This window comes from Balaenoptera ricei, chromosome 6 (genome assembly GCF_028023285.1).
Source record: "Balaenoptera ricei isolate mBalRic1 chromosome 6, mBalRic1.hap2, whole genome shotgun sequence".
NCBI classification, from domain to species: domain Eukaryota; kingdom Metazoa; phylum Chordata; class Mammalia; order Artiodactyla; family Balaenopteridae; genus Balaenoptera; species Balaenoptera ricei.
The window spans coordinates 83,980,056-84,006,540 of NC_082644.1; the positions used below are offsets into that span (position 1 = coordinate 83,980,056).

At 45.2% G+C, this 26,485-nt stretch overlaps 1 protein-coding gene across 3 annotated transcripts in view; it reads right to left on the minus strand.

Moving 5' to 3' along the window:
• The window catches only part of LOC132367139 (transducin-like enhancer protein 1), an 87,280-nt gene that overhangs the window by 11,608 nt on the left and 49,187 nt on the right, over positions 1-26,485 (minus strand). For 2 of the 3 annotated variants that reach the window (XM_059924970.1, XM_059924969.1), the window contains exons 9-14: positions 19,248-19,364; positions 15,481-15,534; positions 14,844-14,996; positions 13,303-13,447; positions 12,073-12,263; positions 10,526-10,602 (exon numbers count right to left, since the gene is read on the minus strand). In XM_059924970.1, the coding sequence (XP_059780953.1) occupies positions 10,526-10,602; positions 12,073-12,263; positions 13,303-13,447; positions 14,844-14,996; positions 15,481-15,534; positions 19,248-19,364 (737 nt within the window). The remainder of the gene's footprint in view (positions 1-10,525; positions 10,603-12,072; positions 12,264-13,302; positions 13,448-14,843; positions 14,997-15,480; positions 15,535-19,247; positions 19,365-26,485) is intronic. The other variant, XM_059924971.1, reaches the window with a different exon arrangement.

A 26,485-nucleotide genomic window follows, 5' to 3' on the forward strand; every position in this document is an offset into this window, starting at 1 on the left:
TGAAGGTTAGTTTTTCTGTTTGCCATAAATCAAGGTGGGTACCTCTAAGTAGGCAGTTTCCATCAGGTACCCTTTTAGCAATTCCTGATTTTTAGGGGAAGGAAATTTTATCTCGCTTCAACTGGAACTCTGCTTATTATAGAGTTAAATGTTCCAGATTAAAATAGATGCACAAAGTACAGAGAGCTGTATGCTTGTCTTTGGAAGATACCCACCTCTCCCCTAGGTGTCCTCTTCTTTAAACCGCACAGGAGGTCTGTGATCATCATACTTAGGCAGTTTAAAATTGATTCACAGTGCAGCGAACTGCTGCCAGAAGCTGTGAACATTCGTCTGTCCCAGGGGAAACCCATATGGCTGTTAATACATCAGTCAGAGGGGGCCTCGGAGGAAGCTGGCGCTGCCTGCTGTGCTGGAGGGCCTAATCAAATGAACAAACCCCAGTGAGGCACAGGGCGGGTGTGGCTCACAGAGGGACCCACAGGAAGGAAAAACCAGGGGAGCAAACAAGACAGCTTGGAATCTGTTATTCACTTCCGGGAAGAACACAAACGTCTTCGAGAAAGTCCACATTGATGGCGCATCGTGACAACGTTCAAGAGATCCCAGAAGGAAACTTACCCTCTTTACTGACTGAGGAACTAGGGAAAGTAAGATCAACCAGGAGGGGGAATTTATAAACAGATAGTGTACATTTATAACTATCTCTCAAGCCTGAATTCAGAAAGAGACCAGCCACAAAAGAATGCGTATGGTACAACTGCATTTACAGAAGTTCAAACCCAGGCAGGATTCACCTCTGGTATTAGAAGTTAGGGTGGTGGTTCCCCTAGAGACTGGAAGGGGCATGGGAAGGGGTTTTTCAGGTGCTCTTGGTGCAAAGTCACTGGGCTATACACACATGATGTGTACATTTTTTCTCTATATGTATACCTCAATTTTAAAAGCTTGGATTTATTTGTTTATTCAAGAAAAAGGTGAGAGGGGGCGCCCGACCGATGAACACAGTAGGCTGGGTCCACAGCCAGGATGAGAGCCCCGACTCTGGATTCAAAGGGACCTGAGATGCGGGGGCCCCCGGCTCGAGGCCTCACTGACTGTGGTTTTCCGAACGGGCCTAACTACCTGAGCCCTGTAATGTGTCCATTTTCTGATCGACAAGATTGAAATAATAATAAAATGTTGGGGTCGCAGGGGTTGTTGTAAGGAAAAAAAGAGAGAAAACAGCTGCAAAAGTGCAAAACCCTTAACCGTGCTCGACACCTGCAGGGGGCCTTCTGGAAATGACAGCATCGATATTAAAAACCCGTGACTTAAAAAGAGGAAAGTGAGGCTATGTTGAATCCAGGGCTCTTATCTCGAACAGGGGACAAGCGTGAGGGCCAGGAATGCGGAAAGGGAGGAAGGCGCGGGGTGGGAGCCAGGAAAGCACAGGGCGATGGCGAGGCCAGGAAAACCGGGAAATTCATAAATCCTAAAAGGCGAGGTGGGGAGACAGCAGCGGGCAAAGAGGGGCGGAGGACGTTCGGAGGGAGGATTGTGGCAAACTGTGGGGCAGAAGGAAGGAGCCCCTGGGGCCCTGCTTAGGGGCCCCCCACCCACATCCCAGAGCCTCAGAGAACTGAGTCCCCCTGCTGTTCGAATCAGGCACCTGCAGATCAGGATCTGACTCGGAAATCTGGTGGCAGAACTGAACAGAATAAAGCCCACTGGACCTCACAGATTTAAAAACTGAATGAAATCCAACTCATTCAGACTCTTCAGTCACTGGGCACACGGCAGAGGTGAAGGCACTCAGAGTCCCCACAGGTGCTACACAAACTGGGAAACAGGACTGCGTTCTGGGGAAGCACGTTGTCTTTCCCTAGCAGACTGGCTCCTGTTAATAAAACTACGCTGTGTTCTGTGGGCAAAGGAAAACAGGTGTTAGAGTTGTTGGTTTGCTGGAAGCAGAGAGGAACGGCAGTGGCCGGATCCAGCGAACGGTAATGAAGAACCACGGACCCCAGAGATAAAGGCTGCGGCCAAGACCCCGCTGCCTGTGAACCTGGCCCTCTTGAGGGGGAATCTGTGGCTGTATTAAACAGGTATCAAGAAAAATCTGATCATGTCAAAACCGTCACTGGCTCTTCTGGCTCTTTATGGCTCACCGAGCCCTTCACGGTTGAGTGTCGATGAGTCTCAGTTCATATGACCGCCTTGTATCCTAAATTCCCAGCCGCGTGGAACAACAGGCCAGTCCCCCAAAATATCGCATGCTGTCACATCTCCACGTCACGCACAAACTGTTCCCTCCTGCCTAGAATAGCACGGCGTCCCCTTAAGCGCACGTCCCTTCCCCCTCCCTCGGCCTGCCTCAACTCCCCAGGTGCCGTGAGTCCTTTCCCGGGACCCTGGCTCCTATAAATCGGTATCATGCTGAGAACTACGGCCCACGTTTACATTTGTCTGTCTCATTCCCGAGTCCCCTGGGATGACTTCGCCAACAAGCATACAACTGGTACTCAGTAAACGAATCCGAATGCCCGAGTCATTTACTGCTACCTAATCAGTTATAAATCAAGGCATGAAAGGTTGCTCCAGCAACCTTTCATTTGTAAGCTACCAGGTTGCTCCTTGTAGCTTACTCTCGTGTAGCTAAGGAAAGTAAGCTACAGGAAGGTGGGGCGTCTCTAACCACCTGGGCCCTGCCAGGCAACTCTCGCAAGGAACTCCTAGTCGTCGTACCAAATGTGGCTCAGGGGTGGTACCAACTTTCCCAAGGGGGGAAGGCAGTCCCTAGAGATGAAAAGCTGATGAACAGCAAAACAGAAGGCAACGAGAGCAACAACGAGAGTAACAGTGAAATCCACAGCCCACCCCATCAGCAGAACCCGGTGGACGTGGGACCCCGCAGGCACCAGCTGCAGCAGAAGTTGCCATGCGTCATGAGTCTAGGTGCTGAAGAGCATTCAGGAAAGTTCAGGAAGTGAGGGGACCCAGGTCAGAGTTTCAGTTTAGTCACTAATAAGATGTGGGGACCACACGGAACTTATTTGGGCCTCATTTCCCTGTTTTTACAACGTGCCCTGACAAAACTTACCCTACCAACGTGACTGCTGAGGCGTGGGGGAAATGAAATCACGTAGGAAAGTACGAAGCACAGTATAGATTCAGCCTTTCGTCCCCACGTCACAGAAGGCACCTCGCTGTCCCTTATTATTTACAGCAGGGAAGCGGCACAGGGGAGCTTAACAGGCCCAACTCAGCTCGTAAGCAGGAGAGGTCAGCCAACCACAGAAGTGGGGCTCTAATTTTTACCTTAGCTTTCACATCGGCACCACCTTAGACACTCTCACCTCAAGAGGGCTCGTGGGGCCCATCAGGAGGGAGACACCTACCCGACACAAAAGGAGAACACCAGGCAAGTCAGCGTCACTGATGTGCTTCATTATGGAGCCCTGGGCACAGGAGGCTCTGAGGGTTGAGAGCTGGGGCATTTGGCTCATTCTAAGACAGATGAGAATAACGTTAACTTACGATTTTGGAGGATGCTCTCAGCCTGAAGAACTAGTATAGTGAAGGCGGAGGCTGGGGATGCAGTGATGTGGGGTGATAAGAAAACCAGAGCCATATTATTCTAAGACTTCAGGGGCAAAAATGTCCTCAGGTATATAATTCATCTACTTCTGGTAAAACCTCTTTCTTTGCCAATGTAACAAGCTCTACCTTTAACATTTTTTAGGGTCTGCACACCTAACTCCTAACATCTGTAAAATCCTTTACTTCTTTCACAGGATTTTTCTAGTCTGGCATCCGGGCATCCTCTCAAACAGCAAACATGCAGATCCAGGTGCAATCCCTACCTATTTGAAGACAGCATTTCTACACCAATGGAGGGCTTTAGTAACAATTAAATGACACGTTGGAGACTTCAGAGCATTACGATAGAAGACTTTTTTGCTTGTTTCCTTATTAAGTTGAATACACGGCTATCCTCATTTTTTTAAAAAGCAAATGCAGAACTTCTTAAAATGGATAGGAAAAAGAAAATTACTAGACAAAGTAAGGAAGAAGAGATGGCCTAGCTGATATACTAGGAGGTTCTCTGGTCAAAGTCAGCATTTATGATCCTGAGCTCTAGGGTCTACTTCCTCCATCAATTAAACATTTCCAAATTGTAAGTGTGCTGCGGCAGTAACAGGGCTCCTAGGCAGGACAAAGATACAAACCAAGAGATGCGTGGACGAAAAGTAAGACAAAGATAAGTTTAAAATATACAGCCATTTCAAAGCTCAATTCAAAAATCCTAGCAAGGGAACCAACCATTGCAGGCAAACAGCAGTATTCGATCAAGAAACAGAAAAACTATGCCTGGTAAGCTGAAAACCATTTCTGAAGAGGTGAAGAGGGAGAGAGAGGGAAGGGACAGTTGTCCAGCAGCTAAACATAACTCACATCAAAAGGAAGGGCCTCACACCTCAATATAACTCCAAGAAATTAGCTACACATTCCCAGACCATCAAAAAGTAGAAGAACAAAAGTTAAACTAAAACCCACATGGTGATAATATGGCACAAAATAAGCGTGTTACTTTTAGAATTTAATAGACAAAAAATCACCCAAATATCGTGATGAGTAAAAAGGGGGCTGAACTAATTTTCAAATCCACGAAATAAACCAAGTGTGGAATCTAGACATGGTCAACAGAGGGACCAGACGCAAGATCAGGAACGGAGGGCAGAGGGAGGAGGACTGGCCACCAACACGTCTTCTCAGCTAGAAGCCGGGATTGGCCCCTATTCACTGCTGCAAATCATGTTTTCCTAAGAAGCAATTTCACCCCAAATGTAGTTCAGATTTTCTCTTCCCTTTAGGCTCCAACTCCAAAAAGGTAGTTTAAAGATTTATTTAAACACTAAACAAGTGGGTGGAAGGTTTCTCAATTACATGTCTAACATTAAAACACAGGGTGGGACTTCCCTGGTGGTGCAGTGGTTGAGAATCTGCCTGCCAATGCAGGGGACACGGGTTTGAGCCCTGGTCTGGGAAGATCCCACATGCTACGGAGCAACTAGGCCCGTGAGCCACAATTACTGAGCCTGCGCGTCTGGAGCCTGTGCTCCGCAACAAGAGAGGCCGCGATAGTGAGAGGCCCGTGCACCGCGATGAAGAGTGGCCCCCGCTTGCCACAACTAGAGAAAGCCCTCGCACAGAAACGAAGACCCAGCACAGCCAAAAATAAATAAATAAATAAATAATTAAAAAAAAAAAAAAAAAAAACACAGGGTGAAGGAACCTGGAATTTAGCTGGCATCTTAAGCCAAACTATTATTGGTGTGAGTTATGACTGACCTCTAGGTGCTACTATATGAAGCAGGTAGAGTTCGGCCCCCCAAGTATTTATGGAGAGGAAAGCGGTGCCACGGGGCCAGAAAAATGCCTTGAGGGGAGAGAGGCGTGGAGTACAACAAAGATGTCAATCTCTCTAAACTTCAGGTTTCTTTTTTATCAGTGATCTCCACAGAGTTTAGGGAACAAATTTCCTAAAACTAAAAATGAGTTCAAGTTAAGCTGACCAAACAACAGCAATTAAATTTCACCTTGAGGGTTTGGAAACACAGTCAGGGTAAACCACTTATAAATCAGCATTACACATCTCTAAAATGCAAACTGCACTCTCCCTTGGAAAAGGATGAATCATAGGGTCTTGCGCAATCCTGGGCTCACCTCCCCCCACCTAGTCAACGCGGCAAACATTTGTTTACTGGGTATCTATGCTCAAGGGGACTTCAGAAGCTTCAGTTCTAGTGGGGAAGAAGCCGACTGAAACATGACCTGTACACAGGATTGTAACTCAAGGCCAAAGTGTGGGAAGTGTCACAAGACATTACAAGGTGCCAGAAGAGAGAAAGCACATAGGGAAAGGCATCAGCAAAGGCTTCACGAAGGAGGCAGCAGCTGAAGTGGTCTTTGAAGGACAGAAAATATTTCCGCAGGAAGAGGTAGAGGCTAGTGAGAAGGCAAGCTGCTCCAGGTAGAAGGAGGAGGGCTCTTCTCTTCATGGAACAGAGGGTTATCCTATTTGATCGGAGCACAAGATGCAAAGAACACAGCACACAAGGCTGGAAAAAAAGGCTGGGGTGATACTACCAGACGGCTACATCAGGAGTTTATATGCACCTTTTGAAGATATCTGAGCAAGAAACAGACAAGATCAGATAAATATTTCATTAAGGGAAAAACTCACCTATGATCTTAGTGAGGATTTTAACAAGTAAGAAGACTGGGTAAAAATGGGAATTAAACAAGGAAGTACCAAAGGCTAAAGTTTGGGTCCAGATGTTAGATAGAATAGGGACAATGCTGGGAGATTGGGATTGACATATATACTCTAATATGTATAAAACAGATAACTAATAAGAACCTGCTGTATAAAAAAAATAAAGTTCAAGAGAAATGAAAAAAAAAAAGAAGAAAAATAGGGACAATGCCTTTAACAAAAAGAAGTTAGGAGAATTTAGAAGTGGGAGAGAGAAAAAATGTCCAGGTTGGTTGGGAAACCCTACTGAGATCTTAGATCACTCTGCCACCAAAACAAGTACAGAACCATGGCGATGTCATCTTGCTCTAGGCCACTTTGATAAAAACAACGGAAGGAAGCAGGGCGTTTTGCATATGCTGGTTCCTCCACCTGGAGTCTTATGCCCTTCCCCTACACAATTACTGCAGCTCTGAAAACACTTTCTGAGAATCCTCCCCTGACCCTCCAGATGGGATCAGCCCTTCACAGAATTTCACAAAAACAGTACTCCTCTGTCACAGCTCTTATCTCAATTATAATTACACATTTATTTTTGTGATTACTTGATTAATGCCACCTCTCCATCACTAGGCTGTGAGCTCCCAATAGGGTCCTCTATGCCTAGTCGGCAGATTTTGATGAAATCTGTAGAAGAGAGGACAGGAGGGAGGTGACTGACCAGACTGTAGTAGGCAGATGGTGTGGGAACCTGAAGTCACATCCCGTAACGCAGGGCTGCAGCAATGGACATACTCAGACAGAAGAGACCCTTCATGGAGAAACGGTGGTCTCCGGATATCTGCAGAGCTGCCTGCCCTGAGGAGGCTGTATCAGCAGCACACTGTGTGGTCTCAGGGAGTGGGAAAGAACAGGATAGACGGGTGAAAGTTCCAGGGAGACAGATCTCAACTCAAGGGCTGGAAGAGTTTTCACACAGCCAGGGGAAACGAGTCGCCATCACTAGAGGCGCTGGGTCAGAGATGCGCAGCCACTCGGTGAGGCCACTAGAACCACAGACGGGCATTCACGCTAGATGCACTTTCAAGGTCCCTCCCGTCCCAACTGCACTCTCCCGGCTGTACCACTCTTCGAGGGCATTCATCCAGCTGCCCATGAACCCTCAAGCTCCCTCTCTGTGCTGGGAGCCCACTGTCCCTCTACCGGCAACAGCCCACCCTCCTGGCCCCCTCTGCCGGGGGGCCTTATCCCTCCTGCACCAGCTTCAGCTTCCCGCATATCCACCCTGCCCCAAGGAAGGCCTTCCCTTCCTAACTCTGGCCACTCTCTACCTGTCTGCCTATCACCCACTGCTCTGCCTTCACAGCACTCAGCACTTGTCGCAAACTTAACTCAAGCATCTACTGTTCCTTTACCGTTCCCCCCACATCAGTAGGCTCCCCCCAAAGCCGGAAAGACGAACGTTCTCTTTCCTGGAGCACGCCAGGCGCCTAACACACCATTCTCCAACAAACATCCACGAAGAGCCTCCATCTGTCCTTCCCAAATATTATTTCGACTGGTGTTTCTCAGAGGATGACTCTTGCAAACCCTTTACCACCTTGTTCACTCTACCCTGGACATGACGGTTTCTCACCATTCCTCTTACAAGCCTTGCACGGACGCTGCCCAGTGTGGTCGGCTGACATTCACCGTTGCCCCCGGCGAGGTGCTCACTCCTCAAGGCTAAGTGTCGAGAAACTTTTACACAGCAACTCAGAGTCAGTTCACCACTGCTGGATCTTGTAATAAAAAACTGGGACTTGTATTCTGTATCTTTTTTTCCCCCCCTATCCATCTGTTATTTGTCTGTTCTAAGAGTCTCAATCTTTGTCATATTGGGAAAAAACTGGTCTGCCATCATAGCCAGTTTGAGAAGACCGCCTCAGGCAGTATTACTTTACTAAACAATGAGAACAGTACGTCCTCTCATACTAATTAATGGATTAATATGGGGACTAAGACCGTGTACATAGCCCAGGTCCCAGACAATGTGCAAGTTCATCTCTCCCTCTGATACCAATTTACTCAATCTTCCTCCCATAAATATGGCTCACCTTAAACTTGAAAGAGAATCCAAAAAAATCTTTTAACTGTTTTAGAAAGCAGCGACCCCTCGGATCCACAGCCCAGTGCCCGTTCTGACCAAGGGGAAAAAAGCACCGTCATACCTGAGTCTCACAACTTTGCCTCTCTGCCCACTGTCGTGGTCCTAGCTTACGCAGCTGTGAACACAAAGAAATCCAAGGTTCTCACAAGTCAAGGACGTGACTATTTTGGCTCTAGTAAGCGTGACACCAGTACTGTCATCCACTGAAGGTGTAAACTTTGTGTCTAATTGCACACACAATTGTTAGGAACTGGGTCTAAGTTAACCCTCCCCCACACACCAGCCTTGAGGACCAGCTCTGCCGCTCTCAGCTCTGCTCATCCCACGTCCTCTGCCTCATATTTCACATTGTGGGGGGGGGGTGGTCTTGGCAGCTGGAAACTCCCCCACAGCTCTTGACTCCTGAAACTGGCTTTCCCTAATGGTTCGCTGAACTTGGCCTTAGTTGCCTATTATTTCCCTGAAGAATCATCAGTTACTATTAATTATTGCATCTTGGCTCAACATTAACTGTTTGCCCGTTTTCTTCTTTATTTTTTGGCCACACCTCGCGGCATTTGGGATCTTAGTTCTCCGACCAGGGATCGAAACTGTGCCCCCCCCCCCCCCCCGCTGCATTGGAAGCGTGGAATCTTAACACTAGGACTGCTAGGGAAGTCCCCATTTGCCCTTTATCCACTCACCAGACAGTAGGACACACAACAGCTAGCTACACTGCCAGCAAAACCACAGGTAAGAAATACCCATAAGTGCCCTGGGGCATTCCAGGCTGGACACAGGGGGGCATTTCCAAGAAAACACAACACAGTAGTTCACAAGTATTCAATCAGAAAAGATCTAGCAGCTAAGAAAGTATATGCAATGCTGCCCCACTTCCCAGTCCTGCTCTTCCCTGGGACTAGATGTCGCCATAAATTCCTAACATTGCTACTAGTTCCTAGTATAAACCAAAGCTTCATTTCATCATGAGTCAAATTACCATGAAATAGATACTATAACGCAGGAAAACAGGAGCAATGGGAATCTGCTTTCTAAAAGCAGATGACGGGGTAAGGAATTCCATCTTTCCTCATGCCATTGGTTTGTCTGATGCAAGGCTGCAATAAAAACCACAGAAGGATGACCAGGTAGTTGAACGGACCACTCAAAATAATGCAATATGCAACAGATGCATAAGAAATAGCTGAAAGCAACCACTCGAAGGTAGAAGGTATAACCAAAAAAAAAAAAAAAAAAAAAAAAACCTGAAGGCCTGTGACATGTACCTCTATTTGGAAAAATCAGTGAGTTGGAACTGGCTTTCTGCCATCTTCTATCCTAGGGGAAGAGAGTATTTGCTGAGAAGTAAGACAGACTCTCACATTTCAGGTTTGTTTTGTACAAAAATTGAGAACTTTAGGAATTCTTTGAAATCACGTTTCTAATTACCAATATTATGGAAAACAGGTGATTTTAAGTGACCCTGGAAGAATAACCAACAGGGCTTTTTAAATTCTGAATGCTCTTTTGCCCTTTAACCTACATCTCCTGCTTCCCCACCAAAGCCACGTTGCACTTTATAATCTCTCAGAGGAAGGCACCCAGCAAAACTTTACTTGGGGTTCCTGGGGAGGGGGGGGGTCAACCCCCGATGCTGGCATCCAACAGAACTTACCTTTCAAGGAACTCCCGTTTTGACCAAAATAAGGAAAAGGTGGCACTGAGCCGGGTAAAGAAACAGCACGTTTCACATTTCTGAGATTTCAAGTTTGTGACAGCTTATTGCCCACAACACAGTCCTGTGGAAAATCTCCAGCAGCTACCCCCTAACCAAATGGCAACGCAGAGCAGCTTTCTGAGGAAGGGTCAAGCAAGGAGGACCAACCACCCCTGGTTCTCGCCTCCCTCCTCGTCCCTGTCCCCAACAGCTTCTCTCCAGAAATAACTAAATGCATGACATCATCCACAGTGAGAAGACAGAGGCGTGACACCTACCAGGTGCCTATTTATAGCAAGTGTTAACACTCCTCAGGAAAAGACACTAGAAATCTCCTTGGAAACGCCCAAGCCTGTGCTCCCTTTGGAATTCGAGTCTGCTGATACCCATGACTAAGTAACCGCCTTTACAATAAAACCGAAGAGTTAGAGGTACTTACGGCTTCCCCCCGGGGATTCCTGCCAGGTTTGGAGGGATCGTAGGTACACGCATGTGAGGGGGAGGATCAAACCCAACCTGGAAACAGAATAAGGCATCGCAGACTCAGTTTATGCAGGGTAGGCACTTTGTGACACCTCTAAAGACTTTTCACTAGAAACGCAGAAATCCCCAAAGCAACAGAAACAGAAACAGGGACATGTGCTAGCATTTCTCAAAAGAACGATGATAATGCAAAAAAATAATATAGCCGCCTCTAAATACCACAAGACACTCTTTTTTGGGAAGCAGGAAGGTGTGTGATTGATCCGTGCATCGAGAACCAGCTTCCCACGGTAAATACGCCCTGTGGACTTAGGATGTTCTATCTGTCCAAACAAGTACAATGAGCAATACGCTGAGTCAGGACAACCTGACTATCAACTTCGGCACTATCGACGTGTTAGGTCAGATAGTTCTTGGTTGGGGGCCGGCCTGGGAATGGCAGGATAATTGGCAGCATCCGTGGCCTCTACCCTCTCAGTGCCAATAACATCCCCCAGTTCTAATAAACAAAAGTGTCTCCAGATATAACCAAATGTCCCTGGAGGGCAAAATCACCCCATTTCATACCACTGGTCTAAGTCATTGCTTAGAAATTCATGCATGGACGCTCTATTTTGTGCACCTTAACGAAGAAGGTACCTAGTCCCTCAGCTGCCCCCTTTGCTTTAAATTATCTCGCCCTCCACTGCACAGCCTTTCCTAGTAGTACAACGTAAGGGAAAAAACGATGAACTTTACTATCACCCCAAGTTATTGGAGGTAATGAAGAAGGGAGAGGAGAGAAATGCACGTGACATATTTCAAACAGCCAACAGAAATGATTTAGGGACTTTCAGTTGCTATGAGTTACAATCTAGTCCCTTTTCCTGATGCAGTCAAGGACTACACAGTCAATTTTCCCCTTCACATGCAGTTCTGTCTCTTCCTGGTCAAACACGAGGCCGTTTACACAGTGGGAGAAGGCAGGACAAGAAGGAGAACCTGCCCCATGGTTTCAGCCCCTTTGTGTTTCTCCCTGTTGAGCTGAGATCACTTCTTACATCTAAGTCACGCTATTGGGTTTAAAGAATAATATAAGCATGGAATGAGAAAATTACAGCTCCTCAAATATTTTTTCTTAAGAATTAAAGAGGAAAGAAAAAAAAAAAAAACTTCAAGAAACGAATGAAAAGGCTTCTGTGAGCTACTTGAGTCATTTCATCGCCTTCCAAAAAAAAAAAAATCTACTTTGGTGGGAGAAAACCAGATGTCCCCTGAACCGCTGAAGTAGCTCCTAAACACTGCCTTTTTTCATCCACAAAAACAGTAAAACAAAAAGCGTTTGGCCTTAACTTAATGAAGCGGCATGTCGATGAAGGCGGACAAGAGGGAGGCGGGCGCAGCGAGGACACTGGGTCTTTGTCTGCAGGCGTGGGGACTGCAGGCCGCCGGCCACTCCTCGGGTCCTGCCCGCCCGCCCGCGCCCACCCACGGCTGCCTGCCTGCCGTCCCCGCCATCCCTACCATCGGGGAGCGCCCATAGGCCACCACGGCGGCCGCGGCTGCGGCCGCGCTCATCTGCGGCGACATGTTGTGGAGGCTGGCGTAGGCGGCGCTGGGACTGGTCAGCTCGCCGTTCATGCCCGCGTGGGGCACCATCCCGAAAGGCGCAGGGTACGGACCCGGCACCGCCAGGGGCGTCCTCAGGCCGGCCGCTGCAAGGAAGCACAAGCTGCACGTGACTCACCTGGCCGCTCAGGTCCAGCCTGACCATCAGTTCCAGGGTCCTCTTCAGTGCCCTTCATTATAGGGAAGGAGGAGAGAAGGCTGGGGGGAGCAGAGGGGTACCAACTCCAAATCCTACACAGGGTCCCTTCTTCCCTGGAGCTGAATTCATCTCCAGGAAAGAATGGACCCCAGGGGAAGAACTGCCCACACATTTCCTCCTTGGTCGGTACACTGGGTAACACTGGGCAACACTGGGAACCAGGGAGATTAAGCGGCATTATTGTACCCAATTCACAGAAGGCTAACCAAGGCACAGGCACCACCTGTTGACTTAAATTCAAAAGAAGGTTTTCTTGATAAAATCCAAGATTTCTCCTTCAGCCCAAACTTTCCATTACCTGCTACCAATTCCAAATGAAAACCTGATCCTGGATTTATGTAAACCAGAGCACGGGTTTAGCGGGAGTATTCTGGGGCCTCTCTTCCTCTGGGCCCAGAGTGTTACATTTTTCCTTTGCCAGGGAGGAAGATAAAGTTAAAAGTTATGAGTTTATTCAGGGGCTGGAGTCCCAGTGAAACCCTCCCAATTTCTCCTGAAGGAGAGACCGTGATTCCCGAGGGATATACCGGCAGAACACCAGCCAACTAAAGCAAGCAAGAAGCACACTTGGGCCAGTCAGACAGGCTGTCTCAGTCAATATTAGCAAACTCAGACACACAATGATAGTTTGGTAAGGAGCTTACATGCGGAATAATTATCAGAAACTTTATTGAAGTCCCTGGGATTTGGATTATTTGGAAATAAAAGAAAAGCCAAATGTAAACAGTCAGAGACTGAACAGGGTGCAGCTGCTGAAACCCAAGGACAAACATCTGTTTCTTATCATGGCTTTTCAGAGATAGGAAGGAGGGAGGGGGGCAGAAAGTCTATCTCATATTCACGAGGAAACTGCATGAGAGCTGAACTGACGAATCAGGTTGGGAAAGGGAAAAACAAAACACAGTCCACAAGAGGCAATGCCCTACCCGCTTGGTTAACGAGGGGGTCCATGGCTGGAGGCTTGCCGAGGCCTGGACGTAGTCCTGGAGTGGCGCTGGTGCCCGGCGTTGGCATGTCACTCCGAGGTGTCGGTGTGCTGGATTTCAGAACAGGCGTGCTGGCTTTTTCATGCTGGTATCATTAAACAAATTAAATGAGTATTATTTTTAATCCAAGCCATATTACACAATTTATCACAACAGCAGCTGGGACACTGGGCACCTTCTAGCTACTCCCTCAGCCAATTTTCATAAATCCACACAATGTTGACAGCATTAACTTGTGAGGGAGAAATGTTGACCTTTCCTCTTCCTGCCAGAATTAAAACTCTAGCTAGAGACACAGAACATGATCACACTCCTTCCTCCGCAGATTTTATTTTAAAAAGTATTTTTTCATCAGGCTTGTGGACTTTGGATCTCGGCCAAGTTAGAATGATGACCACCCAGAGGAAAGTTCCCGGTCACTCAGAAGCGAATGCCCCGGTCATCGAGAATATCAGAGGGAGGACTCCCTTTCTACCCTTGCCTCTTAATGGCAGTGGGATTGAGACTAACAGTGAGAGACAGCGGAGCCATCAATTTGATGAGAAGCAAACTAGCATCTCACAGGCAAAAGCCCTAGACCTAGTCCTATCATTTTGAGAGATGTGCCTAAAAAAATAACTCTTTGGCATTCAGCAGCTGCACCCATTTGCCTATGTAACCAGAGTGGACCCGCTAGTGCAGGGGCCTTCAGGAGTCAAGATAGTAACAGGGTCACAGGGCATCTTCTTCTGCATCTTAACCCTTCACGTCCTTTTAATCATAGTCTGAGAAGCACTCTGGGGTAGCAAAGAACTTGGGCTAGAGAGACCCCGGCTCCCTCTGGCCTTGGATCTGACGAGCTGTGTAAACTTGGCAAATTCCTCCAGCTTCCCTCCCCATCAGTGAAATGGGATAATGCCTTGAGGGACTATGTAGGATTAACTGCAGGGTTGTTATGGTGCAGTTATGGCAGGTGAAGAGATGAGATACTCCACGATGTCTGTTGAATGACTGGAAGCATGAATGGGCCTGATGTACCCGCATCCCTCCCCGAGTTCCAGGCTTCCCCTGGTGCCGCCCTGAGTACATCACCATCTGCCCAGCAACCCAATCACAACATGGCCCAACAGGATGGGTCAGTCTAAAACCAGGGGAAGTACACCACTTAAGAAAATGAGGACTTCTTAGGACCTAAGGCATTTGAACCGTTTGCCAACTAGGAAGTTTCAGAGAGCCTATGCCAGGAACATAGCCCCCAAGTAAGAAGGCAATGGGCATGGAAGCTTGTTATCTCTCTCTAATCATGGCCCAAAATAGACGCCCCAGAGGGCAAAAGTAATCACCACGGGGACAGAAAGCAGAACGATGAGCTTCACTTTTAAACCCTTAAAAATGTAACTCTCAATTAGTAAAAACCCCACATTTCAAATACTTTAGGGAACCTCTGGTTCCCCGAGAAAACTAAACTGCTAAATAGGCAAGTGACAGTTCTTATGACCTACCAAGCTCATTTCTTTGGATTTCAAAGAAGTGGAACTTCCCGAGGAGGCGGTGGATGCCGGGCTGCTGGAGGCGTCTTTCTTTAGCAGACGGTTTTTGTCGATCCCATTTTCCCTGGGTGAGTGGGCGGGGCTTGCTCGTGGAGACGAGGGGTCCTCAACAAGCACAAGCAAAGGGCTCGTGATTTCACTTATAATGGACGGATCTTTCCACACCAATTCGCCAAATTAAAGGAGAGCCCTGAAAGTCCTTTAGATTTGGGGGATTTGAGGGTGTGCACCTAATACTGCTATTACAATGAATAGGAAGGTGTTTGCGAGGGTACCCATGAAGACACCATAAAGAAACAAATCTAGAAACAATCATATCTTCCCTCATGCTCAAATACTTTGCCCAGAGGGCACGGGACAGAAAGGAGCACCAGACACCAACTTAGGAACCCAAAATGGTTAGGGAAACAGATTTTCTTTTTTTAAAGGAAACAAAAGTTTGTGTCGGTTTTAGACACTTATTGTTCCATCCATGAACAACCATTAAATCCTTAATGCGTAAAGTTGCAAAAGACCAAAATATGGTGGTTCCACTTCCTTTCTCTCACAAGTCACTCTGAAAATAAAGTTTGATAAAGAGAATGGTTACCTCATTAGACACATCCACAACTAAGTTGTCATCACTTTTGTCACCATCGCTGTCCTGAAAAAAAAAAATTTAATGCCATTTACTAAAGGGTTTGAGGCTCAATTAAATATCTGTAGTTCTTGGTAGCAGAAAGACTAGCAAATGACCTGGGCTCCCTTCCAGAATGCCAGTCCTGGTAATTAATACCACCGTCTCCCCTTCGCATCTGAACTGGGGAGGTGCAAAGACCCAGGCAGGAAACTCCGCTGCAGCAGCACACCAGCTATACAATCACAACGTGTACACAACAGGTGATGGCAAGCCATAAAACTTGGCGCACAGTAAGGGCTCAATAAATGTTTGTAGCAGCTGAATCTCTCTTATAATCGGAAATCTGCATATCCTTATCTCAGAGATCTTTCCCCACTGGATTTCAAATTAAGAACACAATTTCACGTCATTGCTTTTTTGTGTATCACCTTGAAGGCTGCCAACAATTCTAGTGTTCATGGACAATTCATAATTATAAAGACAAACTTAGGGGCTTCCCTGGTGGCGCAGTGGTTGAGAACCTGCCTGCCGATGCAGGGGACACGGGTTCGAGCCCTGGTCTGGGAAGATCCCACATGCCGCGAAGCAACTAGGCCCGTGAGCCACAACCACTGAGCCTGCGCGTCTGGAGCCTGTGCTCCACAACAAGAGAGGCCGCGACAGTGAGAGGCCCGTGCACCGCGATGAAGAGTGGCGCCCACTCGCCGCAACTGGAGAAAGCCCTCACACAGAAACGAAGACCCAACACAGCCAAAAATAAAAAAAAAAAAAAATTAAAAAGACAAACTTGAACCCTGTTCCCATGGGGTCACTAGTTACTACAAAAAATTAAATAAAGGAAACAAAAAACTACAAACAACAAAGCTAGCTACTGGCTGGAATAATGTACCAAGATCTAACCTCATGATAAGAATAAAGCTCTTTAGCAATCAGCTTGGAATATTCTTGAGATGGAAGGAAGATAGGATGGCAGTATCTGGAGGGCCCTGGCATCCTATGTTAGGGATTTTAATGTCTTGACATGAAGCCATAATATTGGCTAATCAGAGGAAACTCCAAGGTTGCATGCACTGAGTTTGAAAAAGCTTCAGAAAAGCTGTTCAATTTAACGTGATCACTCCTAAATCAAATTCAGGGCAGACTGAAGAAGTCTACTTTCTTAGCCAAAAGGCCTTATATGTCTTTTAGTGCAGAGTAATACAATGGACATACGGAAAAATAGGTTATCGCAATGGGTCCTATTCTCAAAAAGCAGCAGGCCCCTGGTTTATGATCTACACAATTCTTTTACTGATGTCACTGTCAAATAAGAATACACAAATAATGTTTGAGACATATTAGTACAAGTGCAGGTGTCACCCATTAGCTTTTTGTGGCCCCCAAGTCCAGCTAGAAAGGTACCCTCAACTCTAAATTCATGTCTTAAATGTTTTATCTAGCCATACCTAAAGCATTAAGTGTGGGAGACCCAATTTACTTTCTTCAATAATGTGTTACTAGATATACTTTTAGTCATTATTATAAAGGCACCATGCAATTCACTAGCAATAACAAAAAATTACAACCAATGAGGAAGCCTGGGTAATTAAAAATAACAGGCTATTGAAAGAAATATTTTCATGCAATAAAAGAAAAAATTAATACTAAAGAAAATTTACTTTCTCTTAGTAAAGCCCACAGAAAAGCACAAATGTTGTCGGGTGTTAAGAAACCCAGGGTGCGGGAATTCCCTGGTGGTCCAGTGGTTAGGACTCCGCACTTCCACTGCAGGGGGCATGGATTTGATCCCTGGTTGGGGAACTAAGATCCCGCATGCCACATGGTGTGGCCAAAAAACAAAACAAAACAAAAAGAAACCAAAAAAAAACAAAAAGAAAGAAACCCAGAGTGGTGGTGACTAAATATAAGCCAAAGGGGATTCCCTTTAGGAAAAAAAAAAACAGTATAAAAATAGTTAATGTACAGACCAAACTGGCAAAAGGTAGCAAATAACTAATTTATTATAATAGAACTGTGCAGTGAGTCCTTAAGTAGTCTGAAATTTAAATCTTAGCTTTGTACTAGACCCTTCTGCAAATATAAACCTTCACAGTACAGTATACACCTGTCATCAGACATCTAAGGTCTGAGTCCTTTGCCCCAGGTTCTCCAACGTCATCTCAATACATCACCCTCAACTACCTACACGACTAGACATAACCTAGTACAAACAGGTTACAAAAAAGTCATGCAGAGCTACGGATTCTAGATCCCTCACTACTAAATAACTTACCTACAGAGCAACTCGGAATTCTATCATTGGCAAATTTGCAAATTTCTGTATGTCGTGGACTTTCTTGACTAGCTTATTAACAGTTGATGCCATATATAGAAGTACTTGTGTGGGATACTGGCTCTGGGCAAAAGATAAGGGGCAAATATGTGCTAAAAAGGCTTGGGCTGTGGTGGGGAGATCAACAACTTGGGTTCTTGGGATGTTATTATGGTACAAAGTATGGACCAATTTGAGGACCTCTGGCAAAATATCCAACCCTAGGCTCTCGCTTTGGGAATCCTAACATGGTGATGAAGAGCATGGATCCTGGAGTCAGACTGTCTCCAGGCTGTGCCGCTAATTCTGACCTTGGGCAAATCACCTAAAAGCTCTGTGCTTCACTTCCCTTATCAACGAAATGGAGGGATGGTACAAAACTCACAGGGTTGTTTTGAGAGTGAAATGAAACGAGCCACGGAGAAGCACACAGTACCTGACGCTAACTTGAGATGTTGCCCAAGCAATGTTACGCACAGTTAGCCATCGGCTTGCGCAGCCAGCAGGAGCCAGAGGTGTCGCGTGGAAACCTCCCCACAGCCTGCACAACAGCCAGCCAGAGGCAGACACTTCTTCCTCCAGGGGCAGCGGGGAGTGGCCTAATTTGAATTCTCACACTGTTCCTGAGAATGTGTGCATCCTGAAACAGACACTCGGGGACACACAAGGAAACTACAAGGCATCTGTCAGCTGCAATGTTTATGACCCCGAGACCAGAACCAATGGCCATTTGGCTTGGTTTGCTCTCCTCGTGAATGTGGTTTTAGCTAGATCGAAGTCAAGAGTCCTCACATCCAGTCGTGTGATCTCATCTGTAGGGTTTGAACGACATACCCCCAATGTTTCTTCTGGGTTTTTTTTACCATGGACTTTTATCACTACACTGCTCGCTGTGGAAGAGGACGAACTCTGCCTTAAGACCTAATACGAGCCTGAATGTATTACCGGAATGGCATCCAAAAAGGTAGTTGGTGACACCGAATTCTTGCCCTTGTTATTTTAGCAGGACAGGCTACCAAATTTGCAAGGTCTAAGACAAAATGAAAATGCAGGCCCTAGCCTCAAAATTGAGAATTTGAAGAAGGTGGAGAGCGGAGCATGAAACCAATGGTGAGGCAGGGCCCCTGCAAGACCAGGGCCAGTGCAGCTGCACAGGCTGCACACCATGAAGCCGGCCCTACATTTCGGTATTCCCTCTCATGAGCAACTACAGCAGAAAGCCTACAATTGAATACTGAGCCTGGCAGATGCATAATTTACAACTCAAGATGGAAATAATATCCTACAATGTAAGAATCTATCCTCTTGATACTATTATTTTAAGGGATGTGAAATTGTCACTAAGATCTTAGAATCCTTTGTATACTCACTTAGAAGCTGAGCAAGGAAGCAAACCAATATTATTTCAAGTCCTTTATTTACTTACATAGTGGCTGGAGTCCTTATCGTCCACCTTTCTTTTTTTGATGTCATTGGAAAACTCGGGTCCATTTCTACGTTTATCTGTGCCTCTTAGACTGTCTGGGACCAAGAGGGAGTTACTCTGCAAGACAAAAAAAATTAATCAAAGATTTCTTCCCAGGTCTCCCTGTACACATGAAAACCCCACCTGGATGTGATAGCTGGTTTAGAAAGGTGATGCCTACATGGCCTTTCGTTCCATTTAATTCGTCTCATCTGAAGACTTTGATGGCAAACATTTATAGAGATTTAAGCACTTAAAAGGGAGACCCTGACTATGCACTCAAGCCATCCAAAGCCTGGTGGACCCTTCAGGCCCTGCTCACTTAAAATGTTCTTCTGTTCTGTTTGCTGTTAGAGAAATGGGAGCCTGCTGTTTATATGTGGATGTGTTTTTATTCTTTCCCACTGAGACTCCCTGGTCAGGAATAAGAATGGCCTATGAGCAAAACCTGAGATCACTCTATTAGACATATTCTGTGACTGTAAGAGTCAATGTGTGCCTCTCTAAAAAGACACAAAGAGAACGGGTGGGATTAACAGCATGGTTTCCTAAAAGGCAAATCACATTTTCCACAGTAACAATGAAGGAACTCTTTTGAGTTCTTTTAATTTATTGTTGAAAATAAGATTTGGTGTTCCTTGCCAAGAGCACTGAAATTTAAGACCCAAAGCAGGAATTCCAGCCAGTGAATCTTCAACAGCAAGACCAGCTCCCACACACAAAAGCAGGAACAAGGACTAATCTTTTCCACAAACCACACAGGATACTTTCATTCACATGTGCTGAGTATGAACTGTTGACCCAAAGAAAACAGGCATTTTAGATATTTGAGGGTCACATGACACGATCTGACATCCCTTCAATTCCCATCTCCCCTCGGGGCTAAAGCATCAGAACATGTTACAATGAGTTCTTTTAAGTGCGGGATTAGCATACGCAAGGGGGCAATTTGTTCAGTGATGTGTTACTGCCTTGAACAATGCTGAATGGGCTGTGCAAAAACTTTCTTTCTCAAAGCCCAGATAACCCCAATTTCTGAAAGATGTTGAAGAACTAAGTCGGGGAGTCCAGGGCCAACAAACAGTAATGTTACCTTTCTCTGCCACAATATAAAATAGAAGGGGCCTGGGGAAACCTTTAAGTTAATTTTGCACCTCTAATGCAATAGTACGTACCATGAGCAAATCTTTAATGGTCCATTTTTAGAGGCCACGGATGGGTCTTCGTTCCTAACCAGCCCAAGGAAATCAGCCAGGTGGCTGGCTCTCAAAACTCCCCCGTGAAAACCGTGAACCCCACCATGGGAACGTTCTCAGCTCAACCACACACAGGAGGAAATCAAAAGTGGGAACCAGAAGGCATTCTGAAGCCTCTCTGCCCACTTCAGAGGCTGCCTCTGAAGCAGCTGAGCTTTCATTCACGACCGTTCAAGCTCCACAAATGCCAGGAGGCTTACATAAAAGCAGGGGGGAGGGACCAATGCAATTCAATATAGAGAAGCTCAGAATAATGTCTTGAGCTCAGTGTGGGGCTGAAAGGTGAGCTGGCTGGATCCCTGAACTAATTACATTGGTAAATGTCTGCTAAAAACTAACCCCTCTGACCCAGACCCACAGCCTGACAGGTCGCAGGAGACTTAACAAAACTGCAAAGTGCTTACATGCTGGGGAGGGGAGAAGCAGCTTGAGCTCATGTGGAAAAAGTGTCCATACACACCCGTCTGTGTTCTAGATTATGTCAGCCCCGAAGTCTCCTCCTCCAGACTCAGACCAGATACATTAAGGGCAAGCCTGTATCATACTCAACTTGACATCTACCCACTTGCCCAGCAGAATGGAGCACAGAGTTGGTGTCCGCTCACAATTTAAAAGTTAGTCTCTTTCCCCAGGGTCCCCTGTGTAGCCCTCCTGCTGTAATTAGCACTGGGCATCCAAACCACTCAGGCATCCACAGACAGCTTTTTAATGATCTGATTTTTTGAATGTCAAGTGGTACCGGGAACACAAAAGTAAACGACACGCCTATTAGGAACAATGCAATTTCTGCTAGAAACAATAACATTTCTCTGGCTAGACCTGTAAGCCTGTCAAGCTTTGAGGCTTCTGCGTCTCCATATCAGAAGTTAAATTCCCCTGTGAGCAGCTTAAGTGAGGCCTATAATCTGAATGCCTTTTGCGAAGCTCTGAAAGTTCTTCTAAATTTAGATGGGGCTGGTAATTAGCACCCTTGCTTATCTGAAAATTGGCTCCATTCAGATGGAAGATTGAGACAAGTTACAGAACAAAATGTCTCATCATACCTTTGATGCTGTAAAACTGATTCAAAACAAGGCAGCGTATATATGTCCATGACACTCTCTCACCCTGTCACATCTCACCCCTCCCCCTCCCCATATCCTCAAGTCCATTCTCTAGTAGGTCTGTGTCTTTATTCCCGTCTTGCCACTAGGTTCTTCACGGCCTTTTTTTTTTCCCCTTAGATTCCATATATATGTGTTAGCATACTGTATTTGTTTTTCTCTTTCTGACTTACTTCACTCTGTATGACAGACTCTAACTCCATCCACCTCATTACAAATACCTCCATTTCATGTCTTTTTATGGCTGAGTAATATTCCATTGTATATATGTGCCACATCTTCTTTATCCATTCATCCGATGATGGACATATATACACTACCAAATGTAAAATAGATAGCTAGTGGGAAGCAGCCGCATAGCACAGGGAGATCAGCTCGGTGCTTTGTGACCACCTAGAGGGGTGGGATGGGGAGGGTGGGAGGGAGGGAGATGCAAGAGGGAAGAGATATGGGAACATATGTATATGTATAACTGATTCACTTTGTTATAAAGCAGAAACTAACACACCATTGTAAAGCAATTATACTTCAATAAAGATGTTTAAAAAAACAAAAAAACAAACAAAAAAAACAAGGCAGCGAAGAGTATGGGCTGCAGAGGCCTGGGAGAGCCACAGTCCAGAGCCAGGGGGTGCCTGGCTCACGCCGCAGCCCCACCAAAGATGAACCACTTTCTTTTACCCTTGTTCCCATGAAACTTGCTTGCTGTGTGTAATTGTCCCGGACATCCTCCAGCCCTGACACTGCTCTCATTGTTGTTCTGGACTTAAGCAAATAGTTCCAGCCTAATGGACTTCATTTGCTGTTGGCAACAAAAACAGTCTTGCTTAACTACTGCCTAGGTGACCCTAATCCTCATGGTTACCTCACTTGCTCCCCAGAAACCCAAAAGTGACTACATGGGTAGTACTGGACGTCTCCTAATGCCATTAAGTCTTCCCTCATGCTGCGTTTTGTTCTCACGTACTGTCTTATGTTCCTCAGGGCTCAGAAGTGGAATACAGTCATCTTGATGGTTGTTCTGAGCCACTTTACACGTATTTTAAGAATGAAGAGATTCTACTGGGTACTGACTGAATATCCTTTGGATCCTTCAAAATTTAAGGCTTTACCTTGATTTGTTAGATTTGAATGAGGAGAAGACAGACTCACATTTAACATTAAAATTTAATATTTAATCAACATTTAAGAAGAGCCTGTTTGTAAAAGAATAAAACTGAGGTTGCTTCGCTTTAAGTTACTGAAAAAGTCATGCATTCTAAACACTGAAGATAATTAGGACCAAACTTCTCAAGACGCCAAAGCAACCTTAACACATATTCATCCTCTTCATCCTCCTCAATTTATCTAGAAGATGTTCAGAGGGGGAGGCGATTTGCCTAAAGTCAAGAAGCACTAGCCGTTAAGTCAACTTGCCTGTGCTCCCAGAAGTGATTTTTAAACTCGGTTTATATACATCAAATACCTGTACCCAAATACTTGACCCCCAAATACTTCTCACTTAAAAGTCACATTGGCTCTTTAACCTATTGAGCTTAATATTCTAATGTGACATAATAATGCCTACTGCATGCTATCTCTGATACCCCCCACCTCCTAATCGCAGACACACCTTGATTTACTTGGTTATATGCCCACCATAACAAAATTGTGAACATTTAAAAAAAAAAAAAAAAAAAGAACATTTTACAGCCTACTTTTAAATGACCTGAAAACAGTCCCAAGTTCCTGGTTTTCCAATCATGAATCCTACCATTTACAACCCAAGATGCACACTAAAAAAGACCCCAGCAGAGAGCAACAAAGCAGGTCAGGTACTCACAGCACTGGCTTCATGTCACATCGACCACCAAGAATAGTGGTTCCACAGACCTATTTGCTGCTGCAGCCTTCTCTTCCCAGAGTCCATATCTTGAAAGATATGTATCGACCAAACAGCATTCATCAAGTAAAATTGCCCTTTCAAATTTTTATTTGCCAGAGTTTTTTAATCAACATGAGAATTAGTGTTACCACACTGACTGATATACTCTAATTCTAGCCAAGAAACTTGATGTTTTATTTCACCTTGCAGCTGGTAAAATTTAATCATCTGCCAGACTTTTTCAAATACTGTAATTATTGGGCAGACTCCTTCTACAAATGTTCTGAGAACTGGGATTTCCAGACTGTATGTAAGTTTTCCTTTGTTTAAAAATTTTCTTAAGAACCAAACAAAATCATCTTATTTACCTTATGTCTTCTACAAGAACTCAAAGTAGAAGTTTTATACAGCCCATGGGGGATATTACAAATCTGAGCATATCAAGATCTAAAAACCCATTATATTTTCAAAACAAGCTAAAATTTGAAAACCATGATGATTTTCCGCACCTAACAAGTTGCGTACCTTGACGGGAATAGAGCCAAGTAAAACGATAAAGGGAGAGGCAGACCAGACAAGTCTCTGAAGAAAACAAGTTCCCTCTGAAATGTTCAGTACCAGAGACAGAGTGTCTAAAAGACCTGTTAGCCCAACCGGCATGCTTTTCTCTCCATCTATATATAGAGACTACACATGAAATGACTTAATGAGGTGTAAGAACAGAGAAAACGTTATGAACCACAAGAAGGGACCCATCCCTCCTAAAATCTGAAATATCTGAGAACCTAAAACCTCAGTGGGCAACTGCACTGACAACAGACGAATTGTTCACTGTGGTTACCCTGTGCTTCCTGAGGGTCACTTCCTGCACTAACAGTGATGTGATGGTTAAGAACAGGTACAAGAGTGAGCAGAAAAGCTGCTCAGAAGAGAAAAGAAAAAGTAGGAGGTCTTCCAATATTACAACTGGTGTGCACTCCTTGAGTGGTCAGATCCAGAGCACCATTTCCCAAACAGGTGAACCATGTTTTATAAAAACACACACGAGAACCGTTCCCTGCTGAGTGGGCGCATGTTAACTAGAGAGTTGGTGGCATGTGAACCCAGTGGGTAGAAGTGGACAGTGTATTCTCTTAAAGTAAAAATAAACATGCAAACACCCAAGTATTGAATCATACCTTCATATAAGAACTTACCATGTAAGTAGAAGAGTCTTTTGAACTTCAAAAAGCATTCAGTCGAATCAGAAGAAAATGTCAAGAGTTGGACTCTGTACCACCTTTATTCTGACCATTCTAGACAATAATATTTCTATTTCATGCTCTGAACACTCACCCCCTCAAGACCAAGGTAGAGACTCAGCTGCTTTAATATGAATAAAAAATAGTCTTTAAAGTCTTGTTCCAAGAATTTTACTTTTCTTTGGCAACTTAACAGGAATGGTTGTTCATGTATACAGAGGCATCTTGGAAGGTAAACTCCAGAATATATAAAAGAAAGCATGTTTACATTGTCAGTGTGGCCAAAACCCTTTATAAGAGTATTCATGTATCCTTCATCTATCCTGAGACCTCAAAGCAATTCTTCTGCCAACCAAGTCTGAACCTTGAAGCCACCAGCAGCAAATGTGAAAGGAAAACCCGTTCATGGAGACAGCAAAAGCAAGACAGGTTTCCCTAATGTGAAAATAATGCACATTATTCCAATGGATTTCTTTAGCTGCCATGCTAATTCCCCTTGGGAAAGGTGTCCTCCTCACAGGAAAAGTGTCTGTGTCAGAGGTACAGATTGGAAACTCATGACACCTCATTTATCCTCAGTTACACTAAGGCAGCGGGAACCTAATTTGCTAGCACACTCTACACTGACAATTAACTTCTCGGTGAACATTAAAACAATTAGGTGACGACGCACCCCATCACATCTGTGTGCCTTCTCATCCACACCTGGTACCAATTAAGCCATCACCCTGTGTGGTACTTCGTGCCGCAGTCCAGTTGGTCATTCACGTATTCTGTGTGACAAATGCATTTTTAACCCATAAAATTAATGGATCCCCACTTGTCAACAGTGAAGAGTGGAAGCAAGTGGAGACATGTGGAAATGTGGAAATCACATCTTGGAAGACTGGCTGTGAAGCAGGCCTAAAGGGTGCATGTCTATTTTTCATATTGTTTAAAGGCAAAATATGTGAAAAAAACAAAAAAACAGGGTGTTCTTGCACCTCGATCTAAGAACTTGGCACTGTCAGACGCAGATGGGCGACTCAGGATAAAACGGAGCCACAGACATACACACCCAGTGAGTATCTGGGCTGGAAGAAGTACTACACCACAAAACGCCTTCGGCATCACTCGCGACATCCACGGCTTGCCCTTCCACCCTCCTTCTCCAGGTAAAACAAAATAAAACCAATAAAAACTCTGGAGCTCACAACAAATATAACTGTTTAAAAATAAGCTTTAAATGACCTCGTAACACCTTCATTCCCCTAATCAGGACCGTGGTCACAGCAAAAATCAAATTTGTATTTCAAACCTTTTCTAGAAGCATGTTTTCGAAGTGCTCTTCCTTCTCCAGCCCCTGATGAGATGCTTCTACTGCAAGAAAAGGTCCTGAAACTAGAAAGCACTGGGTCAGGACTTGACTGTGGTATCTGGATATCTGACGGCACTTAACCCATCTCTCCTCATCAGAAAGACCGAGACACAAAGTTTATCGCTTACTGGGTCCTAGAGGGAATACTGAAAATGACGATCAGGCCAAAAGGAAAATAACAGTTTACAAAATCTGCTCCAAAGGGTGGGCATTAAGGTTTCTAATTACAGAACACAAAATGAAGCCTAAAAAAGTTTGTGGAGGGAGAAAATAGCCTCTACCTGCTTTCTGTTTGTTTACAGATGCCCTATCCTCAATGAGATCTCAGGGAGTTAAGACCTGAACATTCTCTGGTCATGCACAGGTCCTGACGTCCGC